The 16942-nt window shown below is 38.4% G+C and overlaps 1 protein-coding gene across 1 annotated transcript; it reads left to right on the plus strand.

Moving 5' to 3' along the window:
• Nucleotides 1-250: 250 nt before the first annotated feature.
• On the plus strand, nucleotides 251-12952 carry rnf150a (ring finger protein 150a). The gene is made up of 7 exons (XM_008419899.2): nucleotides 251-1095; nucleotides 6674-6924; nucleotides 7473-7544; nucleotides 7904-7986; nucleotides 8112-8208; nucleotides 8312-8522; nucleotides 9278-12952. The coding sequence occupies exons 1-7, from the start codon at nucleotides 654-656 to the stop codon at nucleotides 9409-9411; spliced, it is 1290 nt and encodes a 429-aa protein (XP_008418121.1). The 5' UTR covers nucleotides 251-653; the 3' UTR covers nucleotides 9412-12952.
• Nucleotides 12953-16942: the final 3990 nt, after the last annotated feature.

The following is a 16942-nucleotide window of genomic DNA, read 5'->3' on the forward strand; positions in this document are numbered from 1 at the left end:
AAAAAGATGCAATTAATTGGTTTAAGTTTTTTATGCATTCTTAAAATCTATGTAATTAACGAATCAAAATGATTGCATTAATGCATTCATCTGACAGATGATGACTTCTTAAAGTCATCATCTGTCAGAAAATCAAAACAACAGGACGTTGTTTTGATTTTCTTCAAAACAACGTCCTGCAAGGTGTTGTTTTACACCTTTCTCATTTAAACGAGAAACTTTTTTTTTTAATAAAATTTAAATCTTGTCCTAATCAATTTTAGCGAGAAACGTTCTCATTTTAACAAGATAATGCTCATGTATACATTTTCCAGCTTTCACAGTTAAACGATTCCATACATTAAACATTGTCAGAAAAAAAAAGGACAGTCCGTTCATTTAAAAGATCGCACACTGGATCGGCTCAGTCAACAAGAGTCCCTCCTGAGAGCCACGCCCACCAGCTGACGCTGAACAACAACACAATGCACACCCCTCTCTGAGATGCTCCGTGGCTGCTTCCACGCAAACTGCCACTCTGTCAGCCTGTTGGAGCCGGACCTCGGACATCATGGAGGTTTTCATGTCTTTTTAAAGTCACTTCCCTCTGAAGCAGTTGTGATGCGAGTTTAGCCCTGAACACGCCATCTGTCCGTCCATCCATCAGCCGAACCATGGCTCCGTCCCTCCTCCGAGCCTGCCGCAGTCTGGCTCTGTGGACCTGGCTGCTGTCCTTCTGCTTCGTCCAGCTGCTCTGCCTGGACTTCACGGCCGCAGAGAAGGAGGAGTGGTACACGGCCTTCGTCAACATCACCTACCTGGACCCTGTTTCCTCGGAGGTCCGGACGGAGAAGACCGAGTGCGGCCGGTACGGAGAGCACTCGCCCAAGAGACAAGCCAGAGGTCGGGTTCTGATCCCCGGCCTCCCGCAGGACAGACAGGGCTGCGACCCGAACGTCCGCTTTCCCCCGGTCCCCCAGAACACGGCCTGGGTGGCGCTGGTGGCTGAGGGAAACTGCACATTCAGGGAGAAAATCCGCAACGCCGCAAACAGCAACGCGTCTGCGGTTGTTATATACAACAGTGCCAACGACACCATCACGATGCCCCACTCAGGTAAGAGGAAACCGGTCCGAATCGGACCAGAAACGCCGAGATTTTCAGTTTGCGGTGATGTCAGAGAAGACGGATCTTCCTACAGGTGTCCGGCTGGTTAAGCGAGGCCTCGGAGCGGCTCTCACTAATCACTGCGCGAAACTTAGAGGGTGATTAATAGATCCTGGAGCTGGGGCCTCTGAGGTCTCCTGAATCAGTGGCATCTGATATATTATGAATGAATGATCTGGCTGAAGAACCGAATCAATGACCTGGATCCCCAAGGACAAGTTTCCTCTGAGTTCAGATGCTGACTGGAGCTCAGGAGTCAGGTTTCAGATGGTAAATAATCTCATTTCCATTCCAAGAAAGAGAACCAGATTAAACTCGATTACAGAGTGAAAATAATCATGTTATAAAAAAAAGAGGTCTAAAATCCAGTCTGGTTCATAGTGAAAAAATAATCACCTCTTAAATGGGCAGTATTATGTACGTTCCAGTGACATTTCATAGCACAATTAATTAACTATATTACATCAAACGTAACTTAAAAGAAATTTGACTTGGCAATTTAAGGACTTGAAATTGCACCTCTGTCTCTTTAAGAAGCTTCTGCTCTTTCTGACATTTTGCCTTCAGCATGTCATCACAACATTTCTACATTAAGCTGTTTACTACGTTCTTATGGGTGTTGCACTGAGAAGTAGCTCATATAATGAGCTCAGCAGGTGCTCAGTTCCACCAGGTGTTTGCTAATTGCTGCTGCCGCTAGTCTGAAGGAGCAGAGTGGGGAGTTGTGGGTAGCGGTTTTATGTGAGGTGGAAGCTTGATCTGGAGACTGTAACACCAAACATTTTATACCCCAAGCAGCTTCCCTGGGAGATGAAAAGACTTCTCAAACATGCATGACAGACAGAATCATAGCAGGACTCCAGATATGTTTTTGATTCACATTATAACATGATAAGATCTAAAAGGTTGATTTTACATAATACTGACCCTTTAAAATTACTAACTGGTAGTGCTTTCCTCTGCGTCAACAAGTGCAACTCCAAAACCCGGAGTTGCTCTCTGTTGTTTTGGTGTTGCTGTCAGAGTCTGATTTGTTGACAGTGTGTTATCAGCCTGTTGCTACTTTTCATAAAGGTGTGGCCATCGTTAAGATTCAACAGAAACCTGGTGCTTTAAGAGTGTTTGAGCAAAAGATCAGTAGAGTTCTAACAGATGTTGGGAGGAAAAGGCTTCAATAGTTCAGTAACAATTTAATACGCACAGTGAAAACAATCTTGGCGCTACCACAGAAGCTAAAATCTACAGTCTTTCTTATTTCCTTTCGAAAAGCCAAACGGCACCAAAGAAAACAAATGCCGCTCCCAGATTGGCTGCTTTGCAAATGTCACAATGTCAAGTAGCATTGTGCCAAAGTACACTGCTCAAAAAAATAAAGGGAACACTTAAACAACACAATATAACTCCAAGTAAATCAAACTTCTGTGAAATCAAACTKYYCACTTAGGAAGCAACACTGATTGACAACGGGGACCCTCGTCGGGTCAATCAGTGTTGCTTCCTAAGTGGACAGTTTGATTTCACAGAAGTTTGATTTACTTGGAGTTATATTGTGTTGTTTAAGTGTCCCTTTATTTTTTTTAGCAGTATATTTCAGCTCCTTAATCTGCATTTTCTTTGAAAATTTTAGATATGCTCTGCAAGCAAATCTGCAAATAGTGAAACACAAACAGGCAGGTGTTCACTGTACAGCAATCTTTCTTATTTTTGGTAAGAACATGTTCAGCAACCAGCTGCTTTTCATAGCAATTGTTCATATGGAACCTTAATATTTCCATAATTAAACAAAGTTCAGTTGGGTTTGTATACGACACTGTAAAAACATTAAATCAAACATTAACAATTTATGCCATACAGTATGAAACATTATTTTGAATGTGGCTAAGTATTTGTAAAAATACTACGAATATAAAAGGTGGCTGCTATAATTAACCACATTTACACATTTTCCCTTTGAGTTCATATTTCTGCCGAAAGAATCTGGAACCTTGTTCTCATTAGTTTTGTGTCTCTTTCAGATGGTTTCCTTATGATTTACTGTCAGTTTCTTTGAGGAGGACGATAAGATAAATCCCACATCATTAAGCAACTCTACAGTTATTTCAGTTGACATAAAGCTCAAAGTTGGTGCATAGATTATTGTATTTTACAGAGTTTGTCCTTTAAATTACTCTGTTGAGCTGCGGAGATGCATTAATTCCCACCATGGGAATTAATGCATGGCCATGGCCATGCATTAATGGCCATGGCCATGCATTAATTCATGGCCATGGCCAATAAAACCATAAATGTGCATGTGGAGATGTTTAAAGTTACAAAGATCAAATATTAATTTGCAAAACGATAACTATTCAAACACTGTCAGGGAGTTTTAATGCCCAGACAGTCACAATGAGTTATTCTGTCTGTTTAGACCAAAACAACGGATGTTATGTTGAATCTGCTACTAAATGTAACATTTGACAAGATGTAGATGTCCACCAGATTACAGCAGTGGTGTAAAAACTTTTTACCAAAGAATTAGGACCATGTTAAGAAAAATGTAAAAATAAATGACAAAAATAAAGTCAAAACACAAGAATAAAGTAATAATTTTACAACTTTATTCTCATAATATTGACTTTTTTTCATGCTATGACTTTATTCTCATAATACTATGACTTCATTCTTATAATATTATGCCTTTATTCTTGTAATTTTATTGTTTTTATTTTCTTAGGTGGGCCTTAATACGCCGTCGTCCTTGTGGGTCACAAAAATTTACACTTAGGGCAATTCAAAGTAATTTACAGAATATCAACGGAGAGACAAAAAAAGCAACAAAAAGCTGAAAGCGTCTCAAAGTTTAATCGGAGCACAGTGACATCACACTCCCTCTGTTTAAAGTGTTGCATGAGAAGAAACAAATGTTAAAACTGAGATTTGAAATGCAATTTTATCTTTGAATTTATTCTTTGATCTCTCATCAGTTTGTTAGTCAGATTCTTTGACCAAAATCAAAAATGTTTTTCAGTCCTGATTTAAAGCAACCAAAAGGTTCTAACAGTTCAGGTTTTCAAGGATTTTGTTCCAGATGTGTGGAGCATCAAAAACTAAATGTAGCCTCAGCTGGTTTAGTTTTGCTCCTGGGAACATTGATTAGCAGGATCTCTGATGATGGTTGACAAGCATCTCTGAAATGGATTTTGACCCAAGACCAAAGTGCTTCATAGACCAATAACACATCTTTCAAACCTCTTTCATAAACAGAAAGAGGTTTCATGAAGTCCATTTTTCAGGGGAGGGTGAGGACTGTGGCAGCAGCATTCTGGCTAAGTAATTGATTTTTTTGTTTCTATTTTATAGAAACCAAGTAAAAAAAACAACTACAGTCTAATTTGCATAAAATAAGAGCATGCACCAATTTTTCTTCATGCTGTTTTCACATGTTTGCCGTTATTCTGGCAACATTTTTTAAGATAATAGCAGGCTGATTTAGTAACAGACTTTACATGATTGCAAGTCCGAAACAACACGCAGGTTTCTTGTCTGCTCTCTGGTCTTTTGCCCCATTGAGTTTGAGTGAGTGCTGATATTTAGCTGAGCATTTCTGGTGTGTCTTCTGTCTTATCTGCATTAATCTGACCCATAAGCTGATGCACTGATTCACAGGAGACTAAAACTGTGTCATAAACATGGATATCCTCCTGACTACCAGGAAAAAATATATTGTACAATCACCATTTTTTTTTAAATCCCACAGTCTTTGTAAGGTAATTAGAATACTGAAAATATTTTTTTGGAAAAAAAAGTTTTTATTTTTGAAATATGATGTGTCCATTACAGAGGACAATTTTTCAACTTTTAAATACAATAAAATACAGTCAAAACAATTCATAGAATGTTTTAATATGCTGCTAAAAGACTTATTTAGAATATTCCAACAAAATTTTAAACCAAAATTTGCACAATAAAAAGTTTTATGCACTTACTTTGTCTCTTCCCATAAAATGTGGTAGTACTGATGAACGACATTTTGATGAATGAGAAAAAGGTACGTACAAAAGCCCCACCCCTTCACATGTGGTATCATTGAAAAGCCCTAAATGTCCTCTGTAGATACCAAAAGGAATGAATTCAGTAGAATGCAGGGGGTGGGGGATATTCAAGTTTAGAAACGTCCTCTACAGAGGACAAAATGAACTACTGGTGGTCAGGAGGATAAGGTGAAAGAGGATTTAGTTATGTATAATATGTAATATCTATATGGCTAAACAAAGTCACCTGTCTTGTCCATGTTGACAGCTACAAGTTTCCAGTTCATGCCAGGGTCAACTCTTGGTGCTAGAGAGGTATCTCATATACTTGTTCTACCTCAGAAAAGCAACAGTAAAACTTCTCAACAAAGTCTGCTTTAGTGTTTAATAAAATAATTTGTGACATTAGTGATATTTTTACCAGAATACCACACGAGCAGCAACTGTGAACATTTTACAAGAGACTCGTTACATAAAGGGAATAATCAGTGTGACAGGCAAAAGGCACCCAAGTGCTGCAAATGTTGCTAATGTGTGGGATTCAAAGGCTGGAACGCTTCAGGAAACGTGCTTTCGCTCTGCAGGATCATTATCTGTTTGAACCCCAGTTTTGTTTGGTGATGAGGCGCCGTTTATGGGGAGTGACAAATGGATGAAACACCGCAGGGAGCCTCCCTGACTGTCTGATTCTCTGTCACACACAGGCAACAGAGGGAGAGTGATGTAACTGTGCTCCGATTGCTAAACAGTTCTTGGAATCATTATCTAAGTTACAGAAGAGGGAGCAGAGCTTCGGTAGTCACTCACGATGTTTTTCTCTTGTCATCTTCCTATCACACGTCCAGAATTGCTCCACAGATTTTTAAATCCAATCTCTCAGTTTGGGGAAGTCATTGAAGTTGTAGTTCAAGGTGTTTCATTAAATTAAAATTTTCATTTTGGAGCAATGTCCTACGGTCTACTGAGACTTCAATGACCATCATAACATTTGGAGGAAAAAAATGAAGGTTTGCAAGCCTGAGAACACCATCCGCACTTTGAAGTTCACAAAAACATGGCATCATGTTGAAAGAACATAATGTTGAAATATTAAATAAATTTCAGAATTTTAAGGTTTAAATAATACACTGTCTGACTTCTACCGTCAATGGGTCTGAATAGAATCAGTTGACTGAAAACACTTAGTTCATTTTATACCTGTACATCCTAACTGTATTTCGTAACATTTTTGTACATTTTTTTGATGCAAAGATGGAAAGAAGCTTTTTAGTGTTGTGATAGAAAATCCTAGTTGTGCATAAATCAACAGATGGTTGCTGGCAGGAAGCCTTTAAGAGAGGATTTGGTTGAGCTTCTTCATCTAAGCTCCCAGCAATCAGCCCAACGTTTCTCACAGTGCTTTGGCTGGGTCTGAAAACACAACATACATTTACATTCAGTTGGAACTCCTTCCAGGAGAAATCAACATTTTTGCTAAGGCTGTGAAGTCTTGTTGTGCTTCATGTGTTGCACAGATACAGGCGACATCGTGGCTATCATGATCCCTGAACCTAAAGGTCGGGAGATTGTGAATTTGCTGGAGCAGCGCTTTGTGGTGGTGATTCACATCAGTGTGGGAACGCGCAACCTGCAGAAATATGTGAGCAGAACGTCTGTGGTGTTTGTCTCCATCTCCTTCATCGTCCTCATGATCATCTCACTCGCCTGGCTCGTGTTCTACTACATCCAGAGGTTCCGCTACGCTAACGCACGAGACCGCAACCAGGTATGACCGACCGCAACCCTTCAGAGCATTTTGATATTATCTCAATTTTTGTAAGAAGTTCATTTATGCAAGTTAAATTTCTCACACAGAAATGGAAAATAATGTTGGACATCCATGTTTTAAGGTCTGCTATTCAAATCTGTGAAATGGGCAAACCACAGGGATCCACTTTAGGGCTGCTGCTCTTCTCCTTATTTATGAATGCACTTCTTTACAGATGACATGAAGATGTTCAGTCCCAAATACCAATTCCAGTTTCAGTTAAAAGAACTCTTACTTTTAAACAGTTAAAAGCTTGTATAGACAAAACATAATTGTAATACATTTAGCCTTCCTGTTATCTGCTGCATAACAGGCAAAACACAAGATGGAGATAAAAACCATTAAAATCTGTTAAAATCTGCTGCAAATCTTCTAAATTAAGCAAATCAGTGAGATGCTGGTTTTCTTCACGGCTTAATTTTTTTTGTTGGCTTTTCAAGCATATTTGCCGCAGAAAGACGCCTCTGACCATTTCTGTGTTGTTTTTGTGTGTTTTCTGCCTGCAGAGGCGTTTGGGAGATGCTGCTAAAAAGGCCATCAGTAAGCTTCAAGTGCGCACTTTAAAGAAAGGAGACAAGGTAAAGCAGATTCTGCACACTTTGTAATTAAAATAAAAAATAACAAAAAGCTCATGACTTAAAACATATAGGATGATTGTAATGGTTATTGATTGTGAAACTTTGCAAGGCAGACAAATAACCAGCAAGTCTAGATGTGAAGTTAAAATTTTTCCTTCAAACTGTTTTAGGTGAGGTTTACAGGATAAACTTCACCTTAAGTAGGAACAAGCTTTGAAATTGTTTATCCTGGTCTTTTTTTTAACTTAAGATATGACCAGATCATGGCATTTTAATATGAGTGTGCTGCTTACTGCTTTGAGATTTTTTTTCTTGAAAACACTGGAATTTAGCCTCTTGGTGTTTTGTTTGTGTTTAAGGAAACTGAACCAGACTTTGACAACTGTGCAGTTTGCATTGAATGCTACAAACCTAATGACGTTGTGAGGATATTACCCTGCAGGTGAGTTTTCTGTCCACCGAATGCCTTAACATCGATTTGATCACACACACAGCAGAGCCACCAGTCTTTAGACGGTCCACTGTTCACCATGTTTCTGATGTGTATGTTTCATCTCGTCTGGTCAGACATGTCTTCCATAAACACTGTGTAGATCCATGGCTGCAAGACCACAGAACGTGTCCGATGTGCAAAATAAACATCCTGAAAGCTCTGGGAATTCCTGTAAGCTACGTTTTTGGTTTACTTATTTACTGCATCATTAAACTGATGCTATTTCCTATTTAAAGGCTGGTAAGAAGCTAAACACATGTTTAATCTGTTCCAGTTCAGTGCTGACTGCACCAGTGAGACTCCCCCAGATTACGAGACAAGTGTTGGGGGTCCTCTGACCAACCCCATCAGCGCTGCGAGTGAAATCACAGTCAACGAGAGTTCAGTGGTGCTGGATCCTGCAGGAAGGGTGATGGATCTGCATCAACTCCATCATTACCAAGAAATGACGTCGCAGGCAGGACAGAGCCACATTATTGCAAGCTGTACGTCTACAGGTTACACCTGCTTCATCGCATTACCAACACGTCACTGTGGAAAAGTTTTAGCCTGAAATATGGACCTGAACTCATAACTGAAAACATAAGGGATGTAAAAATAAAAATAAAAATTTGCTGCCACCAAGTGGCTAAAAAGGTTAATTGCAAGCTGTGCAGAAGACTTGCTTCTTGATTATATAGTTTGAATATTATCATCAGAGGCATGAATTTTGTACTAAATAATTTTAATCAGGTTTGGATGGGAACGTTTGAGTTGACTTGGTATTTTCTATCATTCGCACAGCATCACTATTCTGTCCTCACACAGGCAGCACGCTATGCTAGACAGACTGTAAATGCATATTTATATTAGCTAGCAACACAGTTAGCTAAGCTACAGCTAACACAGAAGTATTAGGCAGATTAGACTAATTAAACTTAATTACTACTAATCAAAACAACTTTCTGACGCCATAAAATTTGTTAATTTACAGACAAAGATACTTAAAGACTTAAAAATGATGATAACATGCTGTGGGCGACCATGCTTGACTTTTTGGCCATAATATAGGACGCCATAAAATCTAACTCAAATCCCACCACAAGGGGGTAGTAAGTCAACAGAATACAGACAAGGACTTTTCTAAGTTATTGTAAAGTTTGTCTAGTCTTATTTCAAGTGTGCAGTAGAAATTAGACCACACATACTTTGTAAGACTTTGTGTTTTGCGATGTTGACTCACCTTTGTTTGACCCTCCAGGTGAGAACCAGCCCCCGATGAGCAGCGATTCAGACACGTCTGCTATCCTGAGTGTTGATGCCAGCGTGTCGGAAGCAGACTTTCCTTTGGAGCAGGAGGGCGATGACGTGAAGTCCAGGGACAATACATGTTGAGGAGACATTCTGCAGAAAAGATACACAAAAGCAACACAAGGGATTGAAAGATTATTCACGTCTGGTCGTGAAGAAGATCCAAAAACACTCGGTTCTGTTTCACTGACTATAAACAGATTTGTCATGTTGCTTGTTGTGCTTCATGGAGACCAGACCATGACGAACATCTCTCACATTGTCAAACCTCAGAGCGGTTTCACGTACTTCAAAGACAAACTGCGACGATGATGGTGGAGACTGGACACAACATGGCCTCCCTAATGCATGTGTGCAGCTTCAGTCAGCATGACATCGAGGATCACTGCCAAAAACGTACAGTGCACACTTAGCACTGTGCAAAAGTGTTGAGTCGTCCCTCATTATTTCCTTCCAGATCTATGTGATCTGGATCATCAGTTTTCCAGAGTTTCTGACGTCTCTTTCGTCTCTTTGCTTAAATTTTTTCTATTCCTTGATGACATGCCTTTCACATACTGTTCATGTGCTGTGGATGTGTTTTTAGGCCTGTTAATCATTCCTTTATTTGCCCCTTTCCCCTCATTTCTGAGCACATGAAATATTTAGTAAGACCTTTAGAAACTCTGGAGAAAAACTGATCTGAACCACATTTAAAGGTTGCAAGAACTGGAAAGAACGAAATCAGCAGTGACTGAAGACTTTTGCACAGTTCTGTAGCTCATATACCAGCAGTTTTCAGTTCAAAACAGCTGCTATTAATTCCCTCACCAAATTTGCTAGTTTTTGCTGAAAACTTGACAATTTTTTTAAAAGGTTCCAAACAAGAAGTTAGAAAATTCAAGCACACGTTCTTCTGATTTTATAAAAGTAAAGGTTTTTCTTTTTTTTTTAACTTTCTGTAAATGCCTGTTATGGAAATAAGCAAGCACAACTAGATCTCTGTGTCAGCCTTTAGATTTTTGAAGTGATATTCTGGTTGCCCTTCTGAAACTGCTGCTCATTATTCCATAACCAGAAGTTAATAATCCCACAGTGTCGTGACAGTTCAACATCACTGTTTAATTGCTGTCACGTTTTTGCGATGTTTACGTTTTTGAATGAAAGCACAGTTAGAGCTCAAAATGTCCCTGTCACACTTGTTTCCAGCACTTCAACAACAAAAAAAGTGAACTACAATAATCATCAAAATATCTTCAGAGTCATTGTAGACGGCGATGCTGTGGGCAGGAAGTTCTCTGGCAGCTGTCAGTCTTGCAACTAATCCGAAACGGCCTCTGACTGAAGACTGTTGCTGTATGACAGTCTTATGACTGACAAGATCCGCTAATAACTCAATATCTGGACAGCTGAGTTGATTCTCCACGGAAAAGTTCTGGATGACATCATCCGTTGTGAAGTACTGCTAATCCACCTCACTTGCTTTTACTCTTTAAATCTGAAATTTCTGGTTGTTAGAAAGGACTGGTACTAAATCTTTCACGGTAGTAAAAACTTTTTACATTTTACCTTTGAGGATGAAGCAACACAAAAGCACTCTGTTGCTTTTACCCACTAGAGACTCAAATTCCTCTCAGAAACTGAAAGAGACCAAAAACATATCTGAACGAGTGTATTTTAGGTTTTATTTGTTTCAGCAGATCAAAATTGTGTGACAATAGAATTATGCCAGATTCAATTTTATAATTATTTACTTTACAATATGAAAAACTACATTCAAGTTAGATTTTAGTTAGACATATTTTGTTTAGTTTAATGTTTTGGTTCTCCAAGCAGGCAGTTTTCCAGGTATCCTTCATGAAGTTTGATCAGTTCTTGTTTCTAGCGACTCAGACTTTTCTCTTTGTTTCTGCAGAGTCCTGCAGGCTCTGTTGTAACAGCTGTTTGGGTCGATTGGTTCATGTTATTGCACATTCCCGTTTCAGAAACCTTTGCCTCCATTGAAAAAGCCTTTGTTGTTTGCTTTTGGCTTTTTATCAGCTGACGATTCGGGAATCGAAACGTTCTGCTTGGAAAACTTTTCCAACTTACTGCCTAAGAAACTGGAGATCGTTCTTTTATTGGTACACCAGCACATGTACATGTAGCAGAGAGTTTCAGGATCAAAAGAGATCATAAATGTCTGAGTATCAGCTAAACTAAATCTTTTTGTTTCAAAAACCAGCCAAATATGCCAAGTTTCTCACTAAAATCATTTTCCTTATCCTTTAAGAGAACAATGTACCAGCTATCCTTGTGATTGAATCAATGCTTATGTGTTGTTGTTTTTTAAAGAAACACTTTCATGAGCTAAGTTTGGGTGAAAATAATTTATTTTATTAGATTTTCTCAAATTGCAAACATGAAACAAATGCCCAGAAGAGTGATGGTGCGTCATCTGTAAGAGAAAGAACTTTACGTATCAGTTTATTTGGTATAAACCGTTTAACCTGTTGCTACCACCCTCCACATTTATTCCCATTCTTGGTAAAGATAGAAAATCTTTCACTGAAGTAGCATAATTTCAGGAAAAAATGTGGTTTGTGCAGTTCCAGTTAAATTAATCTTTTCCATTACTGCCTAGGCTGTGAGTGTAGACAAGCCTCTGCAGGCCATTTCCAGACGGACTTACGTCATTTAAACGGAATGTTCTCATCAATTTTTAACATTGGTTAAGAGAAATGGGTCTCTGTGTAACACATTTATTTCCCATGGGAAAAAAACATAAACAAAAACATTATTCAGTTGTGTGTATTTCAGAGGAAATGTTCAGGGTAAAAGTAATTTGTGACATTGTTACAACAACCAATAATGAATGAGAATTTTTTTTTCCTCACTAAATAAATTATATTAAATTAAGGGTTGGAAACTTCTGAAAGTGGAGTAAAGTTACTGCAAGTAGATGTTAATTTAGCTTAAACCTTTCTTCTACTGAGGGAGGGTAAAGTGTGACTAATGCTGAGTAGTGATAATAAAAACTCAAAATACAAAGGTCAAACTCTATAGAAACGTTTCAGGTCAGGGGTCAGCACCCTTTAAAATTCAACAAGTCATTTCTGCACTTTTTCCTCCTTCATACAATTTATTCTGAGCTGCGAAACTTTCAAAAATGATAAGCCAGTTTCTGTAATTGTTTTGAGTTTTTGAATGAAAGTAAGATTCTTTTTTCTATTTCATATTTTTATAGAAGTTTTAAAAAAGGATTTTGTAAGCATAGGGATAATAAAATCTTATTATTACTGCAGTTTGGTTCTTAAAGGGGCGGTATTATGTGAAATCAACTTTTAAATCATTATGTTATTTCCTCATCAAAAACAAACCTGGAGTGCTGACCTTGATTTTTTCATGCATGTTTGAGAAATCTTATAATCTCCATGGCAACAATTTGGTCAGTGGACTTAGCTCTTCCTCCTAGAGGCAAACTTCCAAGCTTTAACCTCGCAGAGCAGCCCTCCCCCACTCAGCTCCTTCAGACTAGCCAGCAGCTATTAGCAACACCTGAGCATTTGCTGAGCCAATTTTACAAGCTATTTCTCAGAGCAACGCTGGTAATTATGTTGCTAAAGAGTTAATAGAGGAGCCATGTTGTGATGACTTTCTGAAGGCAGAGAAAAGGAGATTTTAAAGAGACAGGGATCCAATTTCAAGGCACTAAACTACAAAGTCAAATTTCCTTTAAGTCATATTAAATATGTATAGCATTTTCATAACAACTAAAGGTAACATAGTTACTTAATTGTGCAAAAAAATGGCACTATGTCCAGGAAAATTCATAATACTGCCCCTTTAAATTACATAAAAACAGAGTAACTGCTGAAACACTGCTTAGTTAAATCTGCCCAAACTTAAATTAACCTTTAGTCCCTAAAGAGCTAAAGGTTGCAGTCCCCTGTTTGCAAAACAGATTGTGTCATAGAGCCATCAAGTGTTTTTACATACATTTATTTATTACAAATATGTAAATGTGGGGGTGCTAACAGTAGCAACTCGTTCATTGCAGTAAAAGATTCTAAGAGGCTCATTTAAGTCCAGTAAATTCAGATTTGCTGAGCAGAAAATGGCGTCCATTACTGTTTACAGGGTTTTGACTGACTGTCAGGTGTCCTGGGAACTGCCTGATGACAATTAAACTGTTTGTCTCCAGATTTGTGTGATTAACTGATAGCATAAAGGAATGTATAGATATTAATAAAAACCCTCCAAACAAAACTCTCCTAAAACTAGAAGCTATTTATGTTTTGTAATTTCAAGGAAATTTTAGAAAATTATTTAAACATTTTGCTTAATTTTTAGATCTGTAAACTTCAGCCTTAAATCATTTTTATTTGATCATAGGCAGCCATTCTTGGTTTTATTTTTATTTGTTTTTATTTTATGTGGTTTGTATGGCACACTGCCCAGGGCAGCACATAACTGGGAACACCTAAGCACTTGACTATTTTTTTGTTTGTTTTGTTTTCTACAGTTTTGCCCCAAACAGGTTTCATTTTACTTCCTCACATGTCCCTTCAATACGAGGTAGTCATTGTAGGAAAATACATCTACAGGATTTGCAGCCTCTTGTGTATTTTCCATTGTCTTTTTAATGAATTGTGGCTGTATTTGATCGTCTATGGCTCATAAATGGAATTTATGAAACATTTATTCTGTTTGTTAAATTACAAATGGAACAAAGGACATTTTAACCTTAAACTGTTGTTGGGATGGAGAACAAGGGGGTCCGCCCAGGGCAACATTAAGGGATCAGCCGCCACTGTCCGTATGGATGTATGTACACTCAGTCGTGTTGCACTTTAACCATTCTGATGGTGGGAAAAACTTAACTTAAACTATAAAAGCACATGTGGTAGCTACAAGGGGTATATTACTCAATGTGAGTGATTTGATGCACATGAAAATATTCTGAGATTTTCTCTGTTTTGTGTGGTGCAGGATATAAGACCAAACATAAGTAACTCAGTTTTGCAGTGTAACGACATGGTGTTGGTTTCTTGTGCCCCACTCGATGCATGTGTTTGAATGCATTTTGAAATAAATCCTAATCTGTTTTATTTTGATTTTTGTCTGTTTTCCTTTTTGAAAAGTTTCCCAGTTTTGTTCAATTAGCAGTCCAACATGACTAAATAGATAAACCACTATTTTGGAACATATTCTGATGCGAGCACATGTGACCCATCAGACAAGATGTTCTCAGCTTGCCTGATAATAATACTGACAATCTTTTCTCATTGATCTAATTTGGCAGAATACAGATAAAAAATGTCTTTGATTTGATTGATAAAGTAATATTTAAGCACACAACTGTTATTTTGAAGGTTCTGTTTATATGAGGGCCATATAAAACGTTATAGCGGGTCAGATTTGGCCCCCGAGCCTTGAGTTTGATACATGATGTAGGCCATCACCAAGAGTGACAGATAAATCATGTAAACTTGTTAATAATCCCATGTTTTGGTTGGTTGTGGTACTGAGCCAAGCCATACTCATTAGTGCTTTCATCCTAAACAGGGTGCTAAACAATATAGTAAAGTTCAGTGAGCTGATTAGTTCAAGTTAGGGCGAGATGCACTTTCAAAATCAATGACCTGTCAGAGAATCTTTTGATCTATTCACTGGAATATAAAAGGTCATTTCCAGGGAATTGACGCTAAAATCCAGCAGAGCAAATTCCCTTTGAGAGAGAGGGGGGATTTTTAACAGTTTTGCTTTCTTTCTACAGCAAAATGAATCTGTTAAAGCTTTCAGGAAAAATATGGTATCAGTTCTAGATCAGTTCCAATAAATGCTCTTCGTTTCTTTGGAAATGAAAATAAGTAAATAAAGCACGGAGGTGTAAGTGTCATGGTTTAGGGATCAGGCCATCTAAAATCCACCATATTTATACCGTTTATCAGAAGGGATCTAAGGAAGAATAGAATCGCACTTATAATATGGGAAAATTAATAGTAATAAGTGCAATTATCTGCCAGTGGAACTAGTAGTTTTTCAATCAAATTTTAGTCGTATAGCACATTTCAGCAGCAAGGCATTTCAAGGTGCTTTACATAATTAAAAAAAAAAAAAACAGCATGTGACATTGAAGAGAAAGAGATTCTGGACAAAAAAAAAGGATAAAAACATACTTTTGATATGGAATTTAAGCGCCTGTCGTCGCCGGACTCCGCCGTCCGTTTAACACGGGTATCATCCAGGCCCCGTCGCCTAACAGGACAAGGTCTCCACCCTTGCAGCACCAGGTTCCGTCCACCTATTATGCGAATTTTTGCTAATTTTTTCATCAATTTTGTCATTTTTTCATCAATAGTAAGGCATTATTGACTTAAAACAAGCTCCTAATTTGTGGAAAAGTTACTTGTGAGTTAATTTTGTTTTATTTCACGTGCACTAAAATATTTGCACTAGAAACTGGACCAAAAATACTTGGTAAGATTTTGTGTTTTTGCATCCTCAGATGTTCCTGTAGGGGGCGCTGGAGAGAATCCAGGTTTATCTTTTTCTAGACTCATTTTAAATGTGGTATTTATTTCCCTTCTGAATAAATAAACTCAAATTAAAAGTTAAATCTTCCAGAATTTGACCAGATTATACTCCCAAAATAAAAATTCAATTTAGTTTCAGAATTGAAACACATTTTTGTTTAAATGTGTTTAAGTGTGGAGGGAACTGTATGTAGCAGCTTCATCTTCTGTTTTCTTTTCACCAAAAGGTAAAAACAATAACTGCAGGTTTGAATCAGCAATTCTTTTAAACTCTGTGGATACCTGAACCAAACAGCAAAACAAACAGGAATGGATTTCCTTCCCGTCTTTTAAAAGGAGAAGTGATCCAGTGTTTGCAAAGAATGGGGATGTGAGTTAGGAACCAAGAAGTGGAACAAATAGTCCTGGATGATCCATTCTCATCTGACGGCTAACAGTGAATGGTGTCATCCTTTTCTTTATGGGTATAAAATGCTTATTTTGATGTTACAGTGAATAAAATGAAGGGGAAACCCCCTGATATTCACTGAAAGATTTCCTTCCATACTCTGCCCTCAAAGCAATTCATTTCGAAAAATGTAAATGTGGCCAAGTTGTTGTTGGTTTCAAAAGGTCAGGAACTGATATTATTGTTATTCCCACCAGCCTGCAGTTCAGACCTCTCTTCTATAAACACACAGCGGGGGGAAGCCAAAGCAGAGGTACAGTACGGTGAATTACTCATTTCTTCCTCTGCCTCAGCAGAACCATCATCTGTAACCTTGTTAGCCCTCAGAGTCTGCGGCGTGGAGACCCGGAGTGGTTCATTGAAGGGAAAGTTCGTAAACAACCACCTGAAGTCAGAGCTGAGTCAACCGACGAGTGAGCAGCTGCTCCCCCATCTTTCTGTATCCTGTTTTTGAGGCCACACAGAACAGGAAGCAAAGCAAAGCTGCTCTCAGGATGTGTGCATGTTGGGCGCTCAGCGGTCTTCACTCCCAAGCTCTGACTTTATTCGCCTGCTCAAGCTGAACTTTTAAAGAGGCATATGTGATTCTGGGGCACACAGTGGTTGGTGGTTAGCAGTGTCACCTCAAAGCGACGTCTCTGGTGAAAATCTCTGCAGAGTCTTCTCCTCA

The sequence above is a fragment of the Poecilia reticulata genome, linkage group LG1, assembly GCF_000633615.1.
Source record: "Poecilia reticulata strain Guanapo linkage group LG1, Guppy_female_1.0+MT, whole genome shotgun sequence".
In the NCBI taxonomy this organism is placed as follows: Eukaryota; Metazoa; Chordata; class Actinopteri; order Cyprinodontiformes; family Poeciliidae; genus Poecilia; species Poecilia reticulata.